This window comes from Dasypus novemcinctus, chromosome 11 (assembly GCF_030445035.2).
Source record: "Dasypus novemcinctus isolate mDasNov1 chromosome 11, mDasNov1.1.hap2, whole genome shotgun sequence".
Classification (NCBI taxonomy): Eukaryota; Metazoa; Chordata; class Mammalia; order Cingulata; family Dasypodidae; genus Dasypus; species Dasypus novemcinctus.
The window spans coordinates 85,231,861-85,254,067 of record NC_080683.1 but is presented as its reverse complement, the minus strand read 5'-3'; the positions used below and the strand labels follow the sequence as shown (position 1 = coordinate 85,254,067).

Genomic DNA, 22,207 nt, shown 5'->3' with positions numbered 1-22,207 from the left:
GTGGACGCCGTACACCACGTCACGTAGGTTGATCCATGCAAACCGGACGGGGAAACATCCCTCTCGCAGGAGCCAGAAAAGCCTAACTGCGACCTACGTGGTAAGCTAAGAAAAAGAAAAGCCCTTTTCTGCGCAATAATAAGCTGCTTCCCTATTGTAAAGTAGTTTTGTGGGACAGCCTCGCTTCTCTGCTCCCACCTCCCGCGGATTCCCCTTGGTATGCCCCACGCCCCGCCCCCGCCTCGCCCCCGCCCGCCGAGGGTTGCGGGCCCTCACGTGACCCCGCGGCACCCGAGGGTGGCGGGGTGGGGGGGGGGAGCGAAGCGGAGTCTGAGAGGCTGCGCCGCAGGGGACGGAGGAAGTGTTGTTCGCCGCAACTTTCGCCGGAGCACCAGCGCCGAGGACGCGATGTCGGGGCTCTGTGGTCGGCTGCTTTGGGCCGCCACTTCGCTGGCCGCGCTCTGTGTGCTGGCCACGGCTCTGAACACCACCGTCACTCCGGCCACGCTGAAATCCTCTTTACCGCCCCCCACCAGCAAAACCGTGACGTCCGCGACGACCCCCGCTCCGGTCACTACTCCAGCCACCGCTCCAGCCCCAGGTGGGAGCCGGCCCAACGGGTTTTCTGCGCCCGCCAAGCCGTTTCCTATCCCGGCGCGCGCGGGACCAGGGCCCGGGCGGGCCGCGCTCCGGGTGCGGTGGCGACTCCGGCAACATGGCGGCCCGCCTCGCGTGTAGGACGGGGCCGGGCGCGGGGTGGGTGGGAAGAGCCGTGGCGGGGAGGGGCGCGCGCCAGCCGGTGGCAGTTGGGCTGTTTCCGATCCCCAAGGTGTTTCACGCCTAGATGCTTTTAAAAAGTGCATCGTAATCCCCAGCCTCGCCGTAGGCTTGGAAGAAGGGACGTGGTTTGCTTCCGCGGTGGCGGCTGTGGGCTTGAGTGTGGGGCGAGGCGACGCGCCTCGCAAGTTGATGGCGAGACCGAACTCCCTTTCTTGGGCTGCTACCTTAGATTTACTCAGGTCTTCTCTCCCGAGAGCGGCTTCTCCGGAAGTTGGCGAAGGAAAAAACTTAGACCTTTATGCTCGTTCCTGTCTCAGACTTGCATTGGAGAAAAGTCGCCTAGAGTTTAGTTAACTTGGATTTTGCGCATTGGTATGTCTGAGATTTGAGCATTTAATGAAAACTTCACGCTCCATGCTATGTGCAAAGGTTTGCACATGACTTTTTGTTATTTAAGGCAAATCTAGGTGGTAGTTGCTGAAACCTAGGAGGTAGATGAAGAAACCAAGATAAAGTAACTCTCCCAGTGCAGTTTGTTTAGTAGGTGGTGGAGCTGGGGTTGGAATCCAGGTCTATTTTCTCCAGGGAGACACACCTTAATAAAACTGCAGTCCAATGGGGGCTGTTTAAGGCATGCAAATTACTTTAAAGCAGACAGTGCTGAACGCCACTAGATCACACAAGAGGGAAGATAAGTTTGAGGTAATAAAATGTAGAAAGACTAAGTGTTTAAAACTCGGAATATGATATACTTGATCATTCTAGTTAATACCGGGTAAGGAATAACTTGGCCTCTTGACCGAGGGTTTCCTGAAGTGCAAGGATTGGGGGCAGTTTTTTCAGGCTGATCATACTGTTCCACAATGCCGTCCGTAGTTTTTGTTTTTCATATCAGTTTAATACAGTAAAATATGTAAGCCTAATATATAATTTATATTAAAGTCAGATTCGGAATTAAATTTAAAGCCTAAAGGTAGATTCAAGACTATGTGGCTTAAAAACGAGGAGAGAAATTACAGTTTAGTAATGTCAATTTAACTGCACTGTTTTTAAAATGATAGAGGGAAGTATTTTTTGTCTCCTGTTTGTTTGGCAGTTTCCTCCCAGAATTGTAGGGGTGTGTGTATGTGTGTGTGTGCTTAAACAGAACTTGGAAATAACACATTAATTGCCTTTGTGTAATTGAAATCCATATTACGATTCTGGAAGTTGTAGTAGGATAAGCTGTAGTCTGAAAGAGAGCAAGTGCAGTCCTCTGTAAATAATATTCATTCTGCTATCCAGATATTCATTATAAAGCACAAAAGATTTTAAATAGCGTCTTAAAATCTGTATGATAACATCTGAAGAGCTATACCTTATTTCTAATTTCTGCCCTCCTCAAGTGTCCATACAGGTCCCAGCCTCTAGTTACTAATGAAAATACGCAGGGGGAAAGCAAATGGAATTGTCTACAACATCTAGTTTTTAGGGAACTATTTAAAGCTCAATTCCGAATTCCAGTCAGATGTCCAGACATTGAATTTAGATTAGCCATTTTAGAGGTCTTGTTTCTGGACCATTTGGCTTAAATTATTTTTTTACAAGGACCATGTGAATTATGTACACAAATATGGCTCCTCCAGATGCTGTTTTTTTTAATCTTCCTGTTGTGATGGACCCTGTAAGAGTGGATCATTTATGAATTGTGATTCTGTGGGAAACCTAACTCGTTTTCAGAATAGGCATCATTGGAACTTGAGTTCAACTTGTAATACATTTTATATATTACTATTAAGTCTCAGTGTCTAATTTGATGTTTTGGAGGCAGTGATTTCCATATGTGTAGTGGTGGTCTTTTAGGGAAAAATGCTTTTTCCCCAATATTTCTATTTTTTAACGATGGGTTAAAATGCCCCTACAAACCTGAACATTTATGGATGTCTTTCAAGTAGTTATCCTGTGAAAAGGATTGTTTAGGTACCTGCTATCTTGTTTATGTTTGTTTGTTGCAGTACTTTGGCTTCATAGTTTATAATGATTGGAATTTCTTGTTCAGTTTTTATAAAGTTACTTTTTCTCTGAATTAGTAATTTTCATACTGTATATAATGTACTATTGTTTAAAAAAAGATAAATAGAACAGACTTTAAATGAGATACCAGTGAGTTCATTAATTTCATACATTTTCCCCCCAGAAACCTGTGAAAGCTACAACAACTGCTTATCCTGTGTTAATGCTAGTGTTGCTAATACTACTTGCTTCTGGATAGAATGTAAAGAAGGTAAGAGACTTTGGGATTGCTTTAATTTTGAGAATACAAAACGATTTTGTTAAAACATTTAAAAAATACGCTATAGTATCTTTCTGAATATTTGCAAATTATCTAGCACATTTAGGATAGTGTGCACTATTTATTTTGGGAATTAAATGCTTTCCTTTAAAAAACCAGTCACTTAACACCTCCACCCTGTAAATAAATCTCTTTTTGTCTTCCCTCTCCCGTTTTTAATTATTAAATTCAGTAGTTAAGGCTTAATAACTTTTAAAGGAAGACAGATTTTAGACCCTTGGAAAGATTCAGAGTGCTCCTTCACTGAAATGAATTATGACAGAAAGATGTGGTATTTTCCCTTTTTAGACAAAGCCTCTGGGTGATTTGAGACATTATCTGTTGTTGTTTTTCAAGATAAATTAAGAGTCCTTATCAAACTCTTTGGATATTTAACATGTGGGGGAAATGGGTTGGAGAGAGTTGATTTTCTTATGTTTTTGTCAAGTTTTAAAGTAAGTTACCTGTATGTACACTGGATTGAGAGATAAAGAGCTGTGGAAGTTTGCTGAAATGCTCAGTGAAGTTTATGTTAGGACATGGGATTATGGCATAGAATGTAAGGTGGTTGCATTTTTTTTTTCTTAACAGCAAAACAGTATATCAGATTTTTTAAAATAAAAAGCCCAAGCTACATTGTTTCTTTATTCTTAGGTAAAGATTTTAAGAGTTCTTGAAATTATATCATGACATAACAAAGTTCAAAAAACTTTTAAAATTAAAGTGTAAGAGTCATAGTTTTTTAGGTCATAAAATGGAATTTAAGGGTACCCTTCTTAATGTATGGCAGTACATAGGAGTTGGCAAGTTTTAGAGATCAAATTCCCACTCTAGGATATGTTGGGGCAGCACTCTACTCTTTCTCCTGCTCTAAGTCTGCCTATCCATGTGTAGGGAGGCTTTATTTTAGAAACATCTGGAACATAGGTCCACTGCTATTGGGACACCTCCCCTGCTTACTAAGCCTTTATTAGATCCTGGCCACTTCTCCCTGCTGACTCAGCCCTCTTTTGTGGGTTCTGGCAGCCTTGACTATACAGTAGTCATAACACAATTCTGAGATCTAAGTGTTTCAAAGGTATCTGTTTTATGTGATCATGTGGATTTTAGATTTTAAAGGAATAAATTTTAATACTCCTTCTCATAGGCTAAAACAATGGGAGAAGGAGAATAATGGAATATTTGTCAGTCTGTGGACATCTAAACTGTTTATGCTTAGATTTAATTTCTTAGAAGCTATTGTGGAGCTTAGTAGCAAAGTCAAAGAGAATAGGAATGGTACTATTTGTCAATTTGTTTGTTTTGTATTTTGTAGTAGATAAGAGCTACTGTTCACATAATTCAACAGTCAGTGATTGCCATGTGGTGAATGGCACAAAATTCTGTTCTGGTAAGTATTTACTTTTGCTGTTTGGGAAAATGGTCACAGAGGTGAAGAAAATGGTTACCTTGGGATGCCTAGTTTCAATGTTGTATTTGAAGCATTTCCATAATTTTAATCTTGTTAGAAATGGGGGTGCAGATAGCAAAACAAAAAACAAAAAAAACTATCTCAATTGATAAAAGAATGTTTTGAAGTTCAGTGAATTATCTGTACCGTGCAATGCTATAAGTGCAGATGCCTCTTCCCTTTTTTTTTTTTAAGTTCTTCCAGGAATTCACTGCAGTTTATACCTTGTATTTGCATTTTATAGTCCTTGACATCCTGTTCCAACACGTGCTTGGTTACGGAGTTTGGTGGTGGTGATTGTCACAACTAAAGGATAAATGAATTTTCTCTGTATTTATTCATTTCCTTTTAATTTTAGGAACTAGTTAAAATTCCTAGATGAAACCATAGCTAATTTTCCTAATGAGATTTCAGATTGGTGGGAAAGTCAAACTGGTAATTTAGTGCATGTGTATTAACTGAATAGAGCAAAAGATTTTTCTGGAATGTGTCCTTAACCTCAAAAGACTACCTATAACTGTTCAATTCTTAGAGCAGTTTCCCTATCCTTTCTCCCTTCCTGAACTTGAACTTTGTAACTGAGAATTGAATTTTTATTAGATAGATGGATTACCCTCTGTAGGGTGCATAATAATATGGGATGCATTTTAGGTGGTACATGAACAAACATTTTTAATAGTTGTTTTAAAGTGTTAGGAAAAACTAGTAACAGTCCTGTGGTATCATGATACTGCTTAGAGACAAGATAGAGTGAAAAAAAGAATTAAAAGACATGGATTTAAAGAAAAATTGAGTAAATAATAGCCATTACTTATTTGATGATGTGTCGGTTAGAATTTGTTCAGCTGTGAAGTATACAAACCCCCAGATTACCGTGGTTTAAGCAGTTGACAAATTTACTTCTCTGTAAAGAAAGTCTGGGTTAAAGAGCAGTTATAGGACTAGAGTGGTAGCTCAACAATCCTTAGGAATTCAGGCTCCTTTTTGGTTTATACTCTACCATTCTTCAAAAAGGCTTTAGCTTACTGTCCAAGATGGGTGCTTATGTTTCAGCTGTCACATTGTTTTTTCTGCCAGCCGGAAGAGGGAAGGGAAAGAAAAAAGTCCATATCTATCTTCTAGAAGTTGCACATGCCACCTATTTGTAGGGGAGGCTAAGAACCGTCTTTCCTGAGTAGAGGATGTCTGTCACTGAAAATCCATGATTCTGTTTCTGAAGGAGAGAATGATATTGTTTGGGGTAACTGTCAGTCTCTTGCACAGGTGGTTACTTAAGAAATGTAAAAATTGTGATTAAAGTGGTACTCAAATGACTTCAGGATAGGAAATAGGATTATATGGATTGTGATACTTTAGACCACTTAACGTGTTTTGTTGTGTTTTTTTAATAGCTCCTACTTCCCTTCCGCTGCCAACCAATTCTACAGGTAATCCAAAATGATTGACTTTTTTTGTCTTCTCCTTTCGGGATTTTTAAACATGATGGATAACTTTTTAGTGATTAAATACATAGGGGTTGTTGTAAAATTGTAGAAATTAGTAAATATTTCTGTAAAAATTGTTTGGTGAATGGAGAAGTTAGGGGTGACCTGTCTAATCAAGAGCAAGATGGGTACATTTTACAGCAGTGCTTGCAGTAAGAGAGAAAAGGATGCAAATGTGCATGAACACATTGTCAGTATTATTGGTATAATCGCTGTATCATAGTATTAGTATTAGCAATTCCAACAGAAGATATCAGACCAGAGCTTTTAGAAATGAGCATTAAACACCCTATTTATTTGTGGTCCTGTAGAAATTAGAATGTATGTCTCCTAGGATTCTATTCACCTTGGGATATGGGCAGTATACCTATATGAGGATCCCAGTCTTTATAGATTTATTTTGTAGTGATATTCTTGGTCTTAAAGCTGTCAGGTCCATTCTTTTGGAGTGTAATTATTGTTACAGCACAATATTTCCCCTTCTGCGTTAGTGGGATTTAGGAGGATGTTTACTGCTGTTGAGATTTTTGTTTTAGTTTGGTTGTTTTAAAGGCAATATAAGATGAAAGATTGCACTTTAAACAGTTCTTTGACCCTTTTGTCTCTTTTGTGGGTTAAGCATATCACTTTGAAGTAAAATTGATCCAGTATGTACGTTAGTCATACAGATGTAACATTTGTTTCTAAATGCTCTTTAGCTGTCAAATCCTGTTTTTAAACAGCGCAAAAATTAACATTTATAGAGCACCTTACATTTTTCTTAAAAATATAAACCTCATGTAATTAATCTTCTGTCCCCAACCCCTACCCCCCCAAATCCCTACCTGCCCATCAGAGTAAGCACAATTTAATAGTGAAGCACATTCCCCCCGCCATGGAGCCTAACTTAACTTATTTCCTGGGAAATGATCAAAGACCAGTGACTCCTGAAGCCTCTTGCCTACAATATGTGCTCTAACTTTACAAAAATTTGAACCTTAACTTTAAGGATAATCTCTTAGTGAAATCTTTCCCAAATGTTCCAGCAAACTCTGAATTTATTTAGCTCTTAAGTCATTTGATACTTTGAAAATATTAACATGTATAAAGCATATCCAGGACCTTTCTTTCTAGAATGGTGTCTTGTACATAATAGGCATCATCATTTTAAGGCTCCCTTATTAAATAGTGCTCCAGTTCTAAAGAGCTTTTCATTCAAACTAATTCTTACCAGAGTGTACATTTCTTTAGAGGCATTATTAGATATTTTGAACTCATGCAGGTTGGTAGATAAAGCTTACTCTTGGGTTCTTGTTGTCTAAACTGGGATCAGGAACTATGGTTACAGGGTGCCTGTTTTTGTAAATAAAGTTGTATTTGAGCACAGCCATGTCCATACATTTACAAGTTGTCTTTGACTGCTTTTGTGCTACACTGGGCAGAGTTGAGTTGTTTGGGCCGAGGCCACATGGGGCTTACAAAGGCTAAGATACTTATTATCTGCCCCTTTAAGAAAAGTTTGCTGACCCCTGAAATGAAGAAAGTAAAGATGAGGCAAATCTTGATAGCCACAGATGAAGCACTAAGTTGTATTGTTTCTTACCAATATTTTTAAAATTAATAATTCTTAGACAATATTATTCAAAGTGCCTACTGTTCTCTTACTTGAATACTAATGCTTTGCTTTCTCTGAGTCATTTTGTAAACTTTGCCCAGATATATACATAGGTTTTGTACATAGGTATGTACATAGAGCTTAACAGAATTTTATGGTTGCTTAATGTTTTAAAATACACTGAACTGTTAATATTCCTGAAAGTATGAACCATTACCTGAAATTTGGCCTTTATTCTCTAAAAAATAAAAAGCACATTGAAGTTGGTAGCATTATTTTTAAAAGATTGATGCAATGTAACTGGGAAGTTAGAAATTCAGGGGTTTTTTTATTTAATGCATTTTGTTTACTTTCCAGCTAAAATCACAACAACTTTGCCTTCCTCTACTACAGCTTCCCCCACAGTCCCTACATCAGGTAATTGAAGTTTTTTAAACTGGCAGTGATGTATGATGTGTATAGAATGTTGGCTTTTACGGTGTTATAAGTATTTTCCAGTTTTATTCATAGATAGCTATGGACTGAAATTCATCTTACACATTTAGGAACCAAGGTATATGCTCTTAAACAGTGAAAATAGATTTGCTGAAAGTCCTTTCCTAGTTTTTAAATATGTAACCACATTTGGTATGACACAATTTTTATCCAAAATCCTCTCAGAACTTGTAGGTAAAATCTAAAATTTGTTATAACGTTAAAAAATTACATACTATGAACTGGTTGTATCATTTGAGGGAAGATAACGTATCCATCCCTTTTACTGAGAAAGATCTCAAAAGCCAGGTTCGCTATGCATCGCATCATATTTCATTTCATTTCTTAATATCCCCTTAAACTATTGAAAATGCATGTGGAAATATTTGATTTGGTTTGTAAACTAAGTCATATTTAGTATATACCTAGGTATACAAGTTAAGAAGCCATTACCCACATTTAAAGTACACTGTTGTCTTGATATTGATGAGTCTTTACCTGCTTTTTTGATTCCTTTGGCTTCAGTTTTATTCTTTCAATTTCAGTGAAGCTGCTCTGTTTTCACAGGAAAGAGTATAAAACTTTGTAATTAATTTTAAAACTGCCCACTTAATACAGCCACCAGAGCCAGTGTTTATTGGATGTTTATGAAAAAAGTACTTATTTTAAATAAATTGATTTTTATTAAAATGGATGATGTTCTCTTAATCTTTTGGGTTTTTTTTTTTCATTTGAAACATTTTGTACCCTGAAAAAATTCAAATTACTGTGCTCTTTTTCTTACGATTTGGTAATACTTTCTCATAATGTAAAATATTCTGGCAGAATACTATTTAAGATGCCTTTAATGACAAGTTCTGTTTGTTGAAATTATAACTTGCAGATACTTCTTGATTATTTTTGAAACTTGGAAAATTGAGACAATACTTTTCCCTACCTTACATAGTGTCTAGTTAAATTCAAAAGCCATATGAATTTTCAACACAGACGTTAATGTTTACTTTTATTATTACTTTAAGGAATATTTTGCTAATACTAATACTGATGTTTTGATAACTAATATTCCTTCATGTGCTCATTCAAACCTTGTATATTAATTACAAATTAAGAAGGAATAAACTAAAATTAAGTAGTTTGAAGAAATTATTACAAATTCTAACAGTGCCTAATATTTTCCCAGGACATAGTTTATATACCAGGAGAATCTTTCTATTTCTTATTTCAACTAGTATAGCAATGTTGACCATTTGATATCCCTGGACAGAATGAAGAATGGTATTGATAAATTATCTTTCTCACTTAGGGATAAATTCTAGCTATTAAAGATAAGAGGAAATACTTTATAGACTTTAACATGGCAAAAATAGAAGCTCAGATGGGTCTTAAAATTACCATGATAGAATGGACCAGGAGACTTACTAAGGATAGTTATTTTTGTCTTATCTAATAGGTACAACAAATACCACTGTGACTCCAACCTCACAACCTGCACGGAAGTCTACCTTTGATGCAGCCAGTTTCATTGGAGGAATTGTCCTTGTCTTGGGTGTTCAGGCTGTAATTTTCTTTCTTTATAAATTCTGCAAATCTAAAGAACGAAATTACCACACTCTGTAAAACACCATCAAAGTAGCACAGACTGGCAATTCATTCGTGTCATTCACTGAAACCAAAATAATATCTTTCAAGATGTCCCACATGGAAGACGCTATTCCAGGATCTTTAAATTTCCAAAGGATGCATATAGGATAATTTGGAGCATCGTCCTTGAAAAATCAGTTCGTGTTCATTTTGCTCATTGGGAATATTTAATATATTCTGCATGAATCCTATGGCTGTCTTCTTTTATTTTAAATGGCTGCTGCTGTGGGATTATGTTCTCTCTTCTTGACATGCCAAATGTAACTTTTTGTAAGTGATGGAAAATATTGTCTGTTCTGCGCAGACAACCTCATGACTCTTTTGGCAGTTTAAATTTAGTCATTTTAAAGCTTGAATGCTGCATTACTTTGATCCTAACTCAGGATATAGTTTAGAGACCAGAATTTAGAAGTATGTGCCAAATGAGCATCAATCAGGTGGAAATTTGGCTATCATTTAAAAAATGGAATAAATTTAAGAATTCAGTAGCACTAAACTGTATCCTTAGAGAAAACTTTTGTGCTTGATAAGTTATTTTTTCTACATTAGAAATAAGATGCCACACAGGGAATTACATTCCAGATTTAACGAAATGAAGGGATACAAACCATTAATGTATAGCAGGTTATTGTTGATACTTGTAAAGCACCTTATATCATTGAGAAAATAGAGAACAGTGCCTTAAAAGACAGACTAAAAGGTAGGTACACTAACTTAAATTGTTCTTTCACATTAAGGAAGGTTAAAGTTGGTTCTGAGGATGTAACTGTTGAAGTGAACAGTAGTAAACTTGTTTTGATATACTGTACTGTTACTATTTAATTGAAAGCTTGTCTACTTCAGAGCTGAATACCTTAACGCAAAGGATGTTACACAAAGTTGAAGGCATTCGTGTATTACGCCTCCCAACGTTTTTCTTATGGCTGTTAAAAAGTATAATTAGAGATATAATTTGTTTAATTGTATTTTCCTATGTCAAAAAAAGTATATTAACATTGTACCCTGAAAGAATTTCCACCAAGCTTTCTTGAAAATTAACTTTCATGAGGCAAGAAGGTAAACATTTTTAGAAACATTTACTAACTCTTCAAAGAGACAATCATTTCAAGTTTTCTGGCAACAAATGTGACCAGTGAATTTCAGAAAATCTAAGGCATTTTGGTTTATTAATTACTGTAGGCTTTAATATTATTGTTTTATGACTACCCTGTATGAATAGGTTGAGCTTGCTTGCTTTATTCTCTCCTTCCCTTGTTAATTCCAATTCCCATAATGTAATGAGCATGCATACTTCTATAACTTTTATGAAGCACTAGTTTTTTGTTTTTATTTAGAACAAATTTTAAAAGGGTTACTTTTCCCCTGCCTTTGACATATTGGATTAGTTCAGAGGCTTAAGTTAGTTTAAAATGGGCCTTTTGTTTTTCTAGATTATCATTAAAGATTTTTCATTTTAGCTTTAGTCAGTAGTGGCTCAGCTTAGCACTTGGTTTTCAGTATTTTATAGTGGGAAAGACAAATTGCTTTGGTCCATTTCATAAACTGAAAACTCCTTGCATTTATTTAGATAATTATATTAAAGGGTCTTAAAATGAAGATTAGTAAATCTGTTTTTCTGTTTCTTGTTGGTACAGCTAAAGTTTGTTTTACTTGCACACTTGTACATACACCTAATATTTTCAAGTGCCTTACTTGTTTAAAATCTCTGGATTGGGAAAAGGTAGGTTAGTTTACCTCATACTTTTGTGTTTCCATTAGTAATATTCTAGGTACCTCACAAAATTTATTATGTGCCATGGCTGTTAGTTTTATGGTGCCATGGCTGTGAGTGCTATAAGCTATAAAGTGCATTTGGAAATAAACGGAATTTCCATTCCATCCCAAAGTGGCAGAAATAAGATACAATGGTATAATTGTCATTTACCTGGGTAATGAATACCTTGCCATACATTAATGTCAACACAAGTCACAAATGTTATGAAAATGTAGCTTGATTTGACACCTCTCACTTTCTGTGATTTTAAGCACCACTCTGACAACAAAATCATAAGAAAGTTAGATTTAGCACATCCACAGAGGAGCTCTTGCAACAACTCATAGCCTTTTTGGACTAATTTCTGCCCTCTCCCTTCCCCCCCCCTTAGCAATTTAATATCTTGAGCCATTAAAATAATTTTTTGGGTTTTTTTTAATCCAGAAGGTATGTAGAAACCTTTTCAGATTTTTCATCTGATTTGTTAATGCAGGTGTAGTTCTATCAGATACCTTATTTTATCTTTTGGATGTTTGTTGCACAGACAGACACTGCTGTATTTAGAAATTTCTATTTCAGTTCACTCAAAACTGCAAAACCAATCTGTATCATGTACCAAACTGATTTGAAATAAATCTACATGTTCATTGAATGAATCTGCTTTATTTTATTAATTGAAGTGTGTTTTTACATTTTAATTATGAAATAGAACACCAGTGGATTTATACTCAATTTTTATTTGTCCATTTGGGGAGGGATTATCTACTTTTTATTGGTCCCCTAGTCAAGCAGGTATTAACTAAGATGTGTATTTCATCAGTAGGGAACAGAGTCTTAAAAATAATAATTGGGGAGAGGATGTGGTATGCTTCAGGAAGTGCATATATAAACTGATACTCCACATGGCACTAGAAATCACTTCCCTTAATGCCCCCTAGTTTACCAAGCTAAAAGTTTGTTATACTATTTGTTATTGTGTGTCTGAAACCTTAATTATTGGTGACTTTTCTGCCTTTTTAATCCAGGGTGGATATAGAGTAAAATTGAGCTTCTGTTGAGAGTACTTGGTATAAATAGCTAGTACCAACCCACCTGTTGGTATGTGAAATCTGGTTCTATTGGTCTATGGTATAAGCAAAATTATATTCTGTATTTAAGTTTTAGGACTTGGATTAAGAATAGGAGCTACAGTTAAGTACTCCCCTATAATTCTTGAAGCCTTAGAGAGGTGAATTTAACTTTGCTTTAGAAATCGTGAACTTCTGGTTTCAGATTGCCGTATATATGATTAAGTTTGGTAAGTATTAAATAAAACTTGGCCAACTTTAAAGACTGTGAAATGTAGCTTAGACATAAATTTTTGCTTTGAAAAGGAGAGGGCTCAAAATGGAATATTTTTAGATGATCAGAAGTCCTGCATGTTTTCCGATGTAGTTCTCAGTTCGTGTGCTCTATATTACTTTGTGTTAGATACCTGTTACCTCTTGTATTTTCCTTCTGCATGAAGGACTTCTTTTAACCTTTTGTTTAAAGGTTAACATTTCTAATGTGGGTGCTGTTGTTGATGAATTATTTCAATTTTTGTGTAGCTGCCTGTATTTTTGCAAGATACTTTTGCTTGATAGAAAATTCTAGGTTGACGTTTGTTGCCTTCAGTAATTTAAAGATGTTGGTCCACTCATCTCACTTTCATTATATCGTATGTGAAATCTGTCATCTTTGCTCCTCTTTATGTAATTTCTTTTTCCCCTCTGCTTTGAAGATTTTTTTATCACTGATTTTGAGCAATTTGATTATGATATCCCATGATCTGATTTTCTTTGTTTTTTATGCTTGAGACTTGATGAGCTTCTTGGTTTAAGTCTGTTAAAATTTGGGTTTTTTTTTTTTTTTAGGCCTTTTCTGTTTCACTTCAGACTTTTAATTATGTCTGCAAGTTCACTAATATTTTCATTAATTGAGATTGTGGGGTTTTTTTTTCATTTTTCACCTTAGATGTAGTTTTCAGTTCTAGAAGTTTGAGTATGTATTTCTTGTCTCTACATATTCAGTCTTTCCTCTAGTTTTGCAACATTTGGAATAACTTTTAATATCCATGTCAGCTAATTTTAAGTTTCTATTGTTTGATATTTCTCCTCACTGTGAGTCTTATTTTCCTGTTGTTTTGCTTTGCTGGTAGTTTTTTATTGGACGCCCGCTATAATACATTTTATCTTGTTGGGTGTTCCTATAAATATTCTTGAGCTTATTCTGGAATTTAAGTTACTTGAAAACAGTTTGATCCTTTTAGGTCTTGCTTTTTAAGATTTGTTAGGTGAGAGCAGAACAGTATTTAACTCTAGGGCTAATTCCAATATTAAGGCAGGACTTTGAATATTCAGTTACCCCCCTGAATTGTGAGGTTTTCCAGACGGGGCTAGAGGAAATAGGCTCTATCCTTGGCCTTGTGTGAGGTCCAGGTACTGTTTTCCTTTAACCCTTTCTCTAGCTTTGGGTGGCTTTCTCTACATGTATGTGTTGATCAGTATATTGCTGATACTCAGGCACCTAGTGCACGTTTCTCGGGTACTCTCTCTGTACAGCCCTTCTCTCTGGTACTCTGCCCTGGGAACTCCAACTATCTCGATCTCCTTGGACTTAAAACCCTGTGTCCTCAACTCAGGAAGTTCCCCCTGGGCGCGGGGGGGATGATGTCTACCTGGATTGTTCCTATCTGCATTATGGCCAAGCAACTCAAGGCATTAAACTGGTTCAGTAGTTTCCTGTCTTTCAGGGATTACTGTCCTTTGTTTCCTAATATCCAGCCTGTCAAAAGCCATTGTTTCATATATTTGGTCAAGTTCATTTCAGGGTAAATCCAGTTCCTTTTCTTCATCTTGGCCAAAGGAAAAAGTTCAAGATAGGCATTTTTAAATCTTAAATTTTTAAATTTTCAAGTAACACCTAAATACCTTTTCTTTATTACTGATAAAATATTACATATGGGATGCTTTGACCATCCCCACTCTTTCTCATTCACTCTTCCACTTTGCAGAGGTAATGACTCTTATTGGTTTGGTGTTAAACTTTTAAAACTTTATCTCCCAACAATTTACATATACGTGACTATAATTTCAGAGAATATGTAATGTGGATTTTTATTTTAACATCATCTTGCAACTTGTTTTTTTCACTACATCTTGGAGACCTTTCTATGTTAGTGTAGGTACCTATATGAAATTCTTAATTGTTTATATGGTATGCATATTGCAACTTCAGTTTTTGCCAACAATTTCACAGAGAACATCTTTGTACCTGCTACCTTGCTTAAATGAGAATATTTTTCTAGAGTTAAACAGAAGTGGAAAAGCTGCATCTTAGGGTTTTCATACTGAAAATTTTTGAGACTGAGAATGTCCTCTAATTCCTAGCAATTTGTATTTCCTCTGAATTGTCTAGTTTATTGATTTCTAATCAATTTTGTAGACAGTTTTTTTTTCAAACCTTATGATATGCTGGATACCAAACTTACATAGTGAATGGATTGCAAATATTTTTTTCAAGCCTTTGTCTTTGATTATGATGACTATGAACCAGAATAGAGTCAGGAGATGGAAACCATGCAGGAATTTGAACAGGAAAAGTTTGATATAAAGAAGTATTTACTGTAACAGTGACCTTGAATAATGGGCATATTATCTGTAAGAAGAAAAAATGCAGATCAGTAAAAAATTCTCTAAAGATGGAATGGCAGATAACGGGGCTCACTGTATGTTGAAGTTTGTAGAAGTGGCAGTCTATGAAGTCACCCAAGGAGTTGTGGGCTGTGGTAGATTGAATTATGTACCGCCAAAAAAGGTGTTCTTAATCCATTCCTGTGGATGTGAGCCCATTGTAAATAGGACCTTTCAGTGAGATTGTTTTTAGTTAAGTCAGTTGAATCAGGATGGGTCTTAATCCTATTATTTGTAACCCTATAGAGAAGGCCCTAGAGAAAAAGCCATAAAAGAAGCCAGACATCAACAGAACCTAGATGAGAAAGGAGAGGACATCACCATGTGCATTGCCATATGGCACAAAAGACAAGCACCAAGGATTGCCGGCAGCTAGCCTCAGAATGCCACACTCTCCAGGGAGAAAGCATTACTTTGTTGATGCCTTGATTTTAGATTTCTAGCCTCAAAACCCTGAGCCAATAAATTCCTGTTTAAGCCAACCCATTTTGTGGTATTTGTGATCACAACCAGGAAACTAAGACCATTCATGGAAGGTGCTACACCAGTGACACTCCTGCAAAGGTAAATGCTGGAGCCGGGTACTGCAGGAGTCTGCCTAGAGGAGCATACCAGAACCCAGGAAAAATCCTGGTGTCCCACCAATGATAAATTTCACATCACACCACATAGCAAAGGAGGAGTGCTCATATGGTCCAGCTCCATTTTCACAGCAGGCAATGATGGGTGCATTTGGATCTGGGGGGCAATATAAGAGCAGTGGATGTGGCTCAAGTGGTTGAGTGCCTGCTTCCCACATGGGAGATCCTGGGTTTTGTTCCTGCAGAGAACAAACACGCAAACAGACCAAGTGAACAGCTTGGAGGAGCCGATGTGGCTTGGTGGTTGAGCACTAACTTCCCATGTGAGGTCCAGGGTTCAATCCCTGTTCCCAGTAACTCACAAGAAAAAAATGGTTACAGTGCACTCTTGGCTACTCTGCTTCCACATACACCCTTCCTTACACATTGAAACTTCTCAATAGTCAACTGCATTTTCACCCAAGATACAGCTGTCCTTACAAGTAAAGTTTGCTTCTTTTCCCAAAATAAGCAGTTCAACAGTTAATGTATCCATTGTCAATATTAATTACTCAAATTCCATCACTGTCCCACTAAATATTCTGTTACCTAAAAATTGTAAAGTTAACATCCAAGAATTTGCATGTAAAATTAGGATGGAAAGAAGGAAAAAAATAAATATACAAATAAACGTGTAACAGATAAAGGGAAAATACTCAAGGCTGCTACAGCCCTTGTTTTTGTAATTGGTTAGGAGGCCATAGTTGATATTTATGGCTTCTTATTTCTCCTACCAATTTGATATTTCTTGCCCTCAACCAGGACTTGAACTGGTCATGGTTATTTTACCTAGTGGAGTGACCTAAATATTACCAGAGGGTCTGAGTCCGCTGATTTTCCTGTTTTTGGTTGCTGTAGTTTTTCATTAAACTTTACTATTGGGCGTGGAAGTTTTCAGAGGCACCCAGAGATACCCCTGTGCTCCAGATGTAGTGCCTGTCCCTATGGCGTGGCAGCAACACAATTTCCTCTTGATAATCAGAACTGATCACATCTGACAGTATAACCCCTTTTGCTGCCTTCTCATTTTATGACATAAAAAGCCTCAAATGGCAGTCTCATCTTACATAAGTGGAACCATTGTAGGGCCCCTGGTTAAAGCATACCGTGGGAACTATTAGTAAGATCTCCAAATCAGCAGAGCTAGAGGTTGGTAGGATGGAAAGCAAAAACTTACACGGGGTATAATAATGAGACGAGCCACTCCCACTTCCCTTGATTTCTGGGCCATATACTCTGATTCAAAGTATGTGCTACCTCCTCTAAGAATACCATCCTTTCTGGGCTGTTGTCCCTAGCTGTTATAAAAACAGTTATCAGTAAGTGACTCCACCTTTCAATTAGGCCATCCAGCCTGGGGTTTGGGGTAGGTTAAGTTTATGGACATGAGTTCACTGCAGCACTTCCTTTGCTGTGAAATTGACTCCTTGCTTAGAAGCAATGCTATGAGAAATGCCCGTATGATGGTGAGTTCACAAATTAGATGATGGTGCTGGCAGAAGGATTGTAGAGAGGGAAGGCAATCTATATCCAGAATATGTACCTGTTCAGTGAAGATGAATCTCTATCTGCTCTATGATGGAGCCAACCTTTCACCAGGTGGATGGCTGTTCCCTGTGGGATTGATCTCAGCTCTTGTCAGACAAGCACTCAGCAGTAGTGTTAGCCACGTCAGTCATGGAAATGGGGGTGTCCATGTCGTCCAGCCCATGTATAGGCCCTATCCATAGTACCATGGCCACATGGTTTACGAACTTTTTGAGCAAGCACTTGGGTGGCTGGGGAATGAAGCTGACTGACACCATAGAGCACATTATTTTGTCCACACAGAGTTTCTTCTGTGGATGCCTTTGGTGGCCATTCAATTGGGGGTGGGGGGTGGGGGGGGGTAGCACACAAATATATTCACAGATTGTACCCATTCTGAGAGATCCATCATCCACAGGCCTCTTCCCAAATTTCCTTGTCATCAACCTTCCAATCCTATTTCTTCCAAGACCCTGACAATTCAGACAAATCATTAGCAACTGCCCATGAATTAGTGTAGATCTGTACTTCTGGTCATTTCTTAGTTCAGACTTGGTAGACATTCAAATGCATAGCTCGTTCTGCCCACTGAGATTTTCTTTCACCCCTGTCCTCCAGGGTCACCCTTAAGTGACAGTCTCCTGAGTGGGGCTGCAATGCTTGCTGAAGTTATCTACTTTAGGCTGGAACCAGCATATCATGTACACCCATCTGTAAAGCTGGTTTGAGTTATTTTTCAAAATTTCTTGGCCAACTGGTTGTTAGGAATACCCAAGAGACCATAGGTATGGACTTAAGGAAAGGAGGCAATGAAACAGGAGTTGATGTTGAAGGAGCCACTTGTTCATGCTACCTGCTTGTACCTTCCAGGCTTGCTCAGGCTAAGTATATCATTTCCATTTGATAATAGATTGCTGCTGTGCATGCCCAACTTTATGACTAGGTGGGTGCAACAACACCCAAATCATGGTGAGATGCTCAGGCCACGTTGTTACCTGATATCCCATGGTTAGGCATTCAGTAGCAAGCCAAGATAGAGTAGCAAGCCAGAAGGTGTTTCTCAAAAGAACAGTTTTTTCCTTTCTGAGAAGAGGGCATAAATTTGCTCCAAAATCTTATGGGTCTGCACTGTGATTTTCCTACTGGTGCTTGACAGAGATTCCACTAAGTAAGCCCTATATGCCATGACACTTTGAGAATTATCGGATCTGCTGGATAATAAGGACCACATAATACAGCAACTTGTACTATCATCCAAATTTGCCAGAGCCTTCTCTTTCTCATCTTCACTCAAAACCAATAATCCCACTTCAATATGGAATATGTTGCCTTCAAAATGCAAAAGGCCTATTGATCATCATACCCCTATTTGGGAGGTATGTTGTATGAGGTGCAGCAACTTGTCTTTCACCTTGGACGGGATATTTTACCATGCTTCAAAAGATTAAACCCCTCCCCCCCCGAAACTTCACTGAGGTGAAATGCCCCTGAATTTTTGTGGGGTTTATCTTCCACCCTGTAGTTACTCTATATCTTACTAATGCACATAAGGTACTTGTTACTTCCTGCTCATCATAACCGATCACTATAATGTTATCAATGTGGTGGACCAATTTGAATTTTTCATGGAACATCATGATGATCAAGGTCTCTGTAGACTGTATCTTGGCAGAGAGCAGGAGAATTGACAAAGCCTTGGCAAGGCTATGAAAGAATACCGTGGCTCTAGATAAGAGCAAAGTGTTTTCAATGGTCCTTGCAAATTGATAGGAAGAAAAAGCATTAGCTAGGTCAATAACTGCATACCAAATTGGACTCACCACCTGATTAGGTTGTGGACCTGATAGTCTCTAATCACTTTCGAAGATCCATCTGTCTTCTGCACAGGTCAAAGTGGTGATGTGATAGGTATCACCAGCCTTGCTTCTTTCAAGTTTTTGATGGTGGCATTAATTCTTCCTGGATGTGGTATTGCTTATCATTTCCTTTCTTCATAGAAAGGGGAAGTTCCAAAGGCTTCCAGTTATTCCTTCCTACTATAATAGGCCCTGAACTCCTGAGACAGAGAACCTATATGGGAATTCTTCCAGTTGCTAATTATTTCTATTCCAATTATATATTTAAGAATTGGGGAAATTACCACAGAATGGATCTATGGACCAATTAGGTCCATTGTAAGTTGGTCCTAAACTAAGACTCCAACTGTCACCTGACCATTGTAAGCCTTCACTTACAACTGTGATGAGCCACAGTGACATTTTGGGTCCCTAGGAATCAGCATTAATTTAAAGCCAGTGTCTAGTATCACTGAAGGTTCGGATATTTCCTTTTCTCTGAATAACAGTTACTCTAGGATATGACCACAGCTCTTTTAGGGAAAGGCTTGGAGGAAGATTTATGGTATCTCCCTGTGACAATGGTACTTCCTCAAGAGGCCCCAACCTCCCCTTGGTCAAGAGGGCCTCGTCTGGAAACTAAGGGAGGTTGTGACTTATCACTGTGGTGATTCAAGTTAAGCTTGGTTACCAGGTATAGAGTTGTTCTTGTTATATACATCAATCAATATTCTAGTAGAGTGCCCATCAATTTCATACTTGAGGATACACTGACCATCAGATATCTCTGCAGGTCAAGGTATTTTGATTACTGATTCATTCCCACTGCCCTTTATAAGAGATGTGTCCAACTTGTCTTTGGCAGTTAAATCCTACTACTTGGTTTCAGCTATGCTGGGATAACATCATTGCCATTGAAATCAGGGAGTCCATCTCAATGGCAATGAGAAACTTGACAAGACTGTAATTCAGCATTCCACACAATATTTATGCTTGATTTTTAGCAGTATCAGTCTTGTGAATACAAGAAATAAGAGATTCTTGTAAGGCTATCGTGGACACTCTCTGGTTCTCAGACCATGATTTGAGCTACGAGTTAAAGTACCTGAGCTGGTCATTTTCTTCTGTAAATGCTCAAGTGTATTCAGAAAAATCTGTATCTCACACCACAGTCTTTATAGTTATCATACTGCTATAACAGTCAAGTGTAGCCATTTATGCTCCTAAGGCACATGCTTCAGTTTGCACTTCATCACACTCTACCACTGGTGACGGACAGTATGACTGTGTTCCCATTTCATGCAGTGGATGACTAACATTCCATTTTCTATTGGCAAGGAGCTCAGCACTGTGGTCAAGGCCAATAATGCAACACAATGAGTCTCAAAATCTCCTCGCTATGGTTCTATCCCCTGGTACCACCCCCATCTCTTGTACCATCAGGGGTTGGTCAGGAGATAGAAAGAACACAGTATTTGAACAGGGAAAGTTTGATAAAAAGAATATTAATAAAAAGGAATTTGGGTGATGGGGAATTAGCTAGTAAGTGATAAAGGGCACTCTAAAGAATATGGAGATAGCAGCTAAAGGGATCAGCTGCTACCTCCAGGGCTGAGATCCATACGTCTTTGAAGAAGGCATGGCCAAAGCTCACTGAATGGCAGAGGAGTTCACTGAAATTGTGAAAACACCCAAAGGAGTACTGTGGGGGGAGTCACTCACAAGGGGTGCTGTGTTGGTGGCACTTTACCATGAAGCTGTGTGCATTTTGAGAGCTGGTGCTGCAGAATCCATGCACACTGCAGGAGCCTGCCTAGAAGAGCAGGAAGAGAAGGCTCTTCTTCCAGCAACTTCCCTCCAGCATCCTTTGCTGACAAAGCTTAACATTGTGTCATATGGCAAAAAAGAGATATTTACAGGGTCCAGATTCATTCTTGTAGATCAGACAATGAAAGGTGAATTTGATGCTGAGAGGCAATAAGTTGATAACTGGTACGGTATCTTGTCTTATTAAATTTTTAGTTTTGTTATCAACGTTATTATCTTCCTCTTGACTTTTGTGTTTTACTTTCTGTTTCAGAAATATTTGTGCATGTATGTGCGTGCACATGTGTGTGTGCACGTATGCATGTATTCAGATTTTTAATCCATTTGGAATTCATTGTGTATGGTGTAATGTGATGATCTAATTTAGTTTGAATAGATTCACTCTTCATTTGTTTTTTTCTTTATTACTATTTTTAATTTTTACTCAATTTTAATTTGAAAGGCCATATATATCATATACAAATTTATGCATGTAAATGTGCTTTTCTGGTATAGTCTGCTCCATTTATCTATTGGTTTATCCCTTTACCCAAACAGATTTTCTTGTCTGAAGATAAAAGACTTGGTTTTCTTTTTCTTTTGAGGTATCCTGATTGAACCCAGGACCTTACACATGGGAAGCTGGAGCACAGCCGCTGAGCTGCATTGGTTCCCTTGAGTTTTGTTTTGTTTTTTTTTCTTGTTGTTTGCTTTTGTGTTTTGCTTTTTTTTTTTTTTTTTTTTGAGAGGCACCAGAAACTGAACCCAGGATCTCACATGAGGGAAGCAGGTGCTCAAACATTTGAGCCACATCCACTTCCCAGATAAAAGACTTTGAATTGGACTTTACGAAACTCTGAGGTGGGCTTCTGGGAGAATTAAAAGACTGTTAAGAGAGGATGGTATTCTTAGTGGAACAAATGGAGATAAATATTTTGAAGTTTATTTGGATTAATCTGTTATACTATTATGGTTTTCCACCTGACAGTAAAAACTTCTTGGCAGCAATTGGCCTCTATCTCTGGTCATCCCATCTACCCAGTAAGTCTAGAATTCATATTGAGAGGCTGCCGGTTGAGAGGCAAGGGATAGGAGGTATGCAAACCAGCTCTTATGTTTTAAAATCAAAGGTCCCATTTTGCCTGGGACCTTCAAGTTGTAACAATCTCAGTCGTTTAACACTATCTTCATAGTATTGATAATAAAAAGTAGATAAAAG

General features: G+C 37.9%; 1 protein-coding gene across 2 annotated transcripts; it reads left to right on the top strand.

Moving 5' to 3' along the window:
• Positions 1 to 243: 243 nt before the first annotated feature.
• Positions 244 to 12,139, top strand: CD164 (CD164 molecule). 2 transcript variants are annotated; one of them, XM_058307251.1, is made up of 6 exons: positions 244 to 601; positions 2,957 to 3,043; positions 4,407 to 4,481; positions 5,933 to 5,968; positions 7,977 to 8,036; positions 9,544 to 12,139. In XM_058307251.1, the coding sequence occupies exons 1-6, from the start codon at positions 409 to 411 to the stop codon at positions 9,708 to 9,710; spliced, it is 618 nt and encodes a 205-aa protein (XP_058163234.1). In that variant the 5' UTR covers positions 244 to 408; the 3' UTR covers positions 9,711 to 12,139. The 2 variants fall into 2 exon arrangements, with proteins under 2 accessions (XP_058163234.1, XP_071074726.1); XM_071218625.1 differs by having other exon boundaries at positions 261 to 601; positions 4,410 to 4,481.
• Positions 12,140 to 22,207: the final 10,068 nt, after the last annotated feature.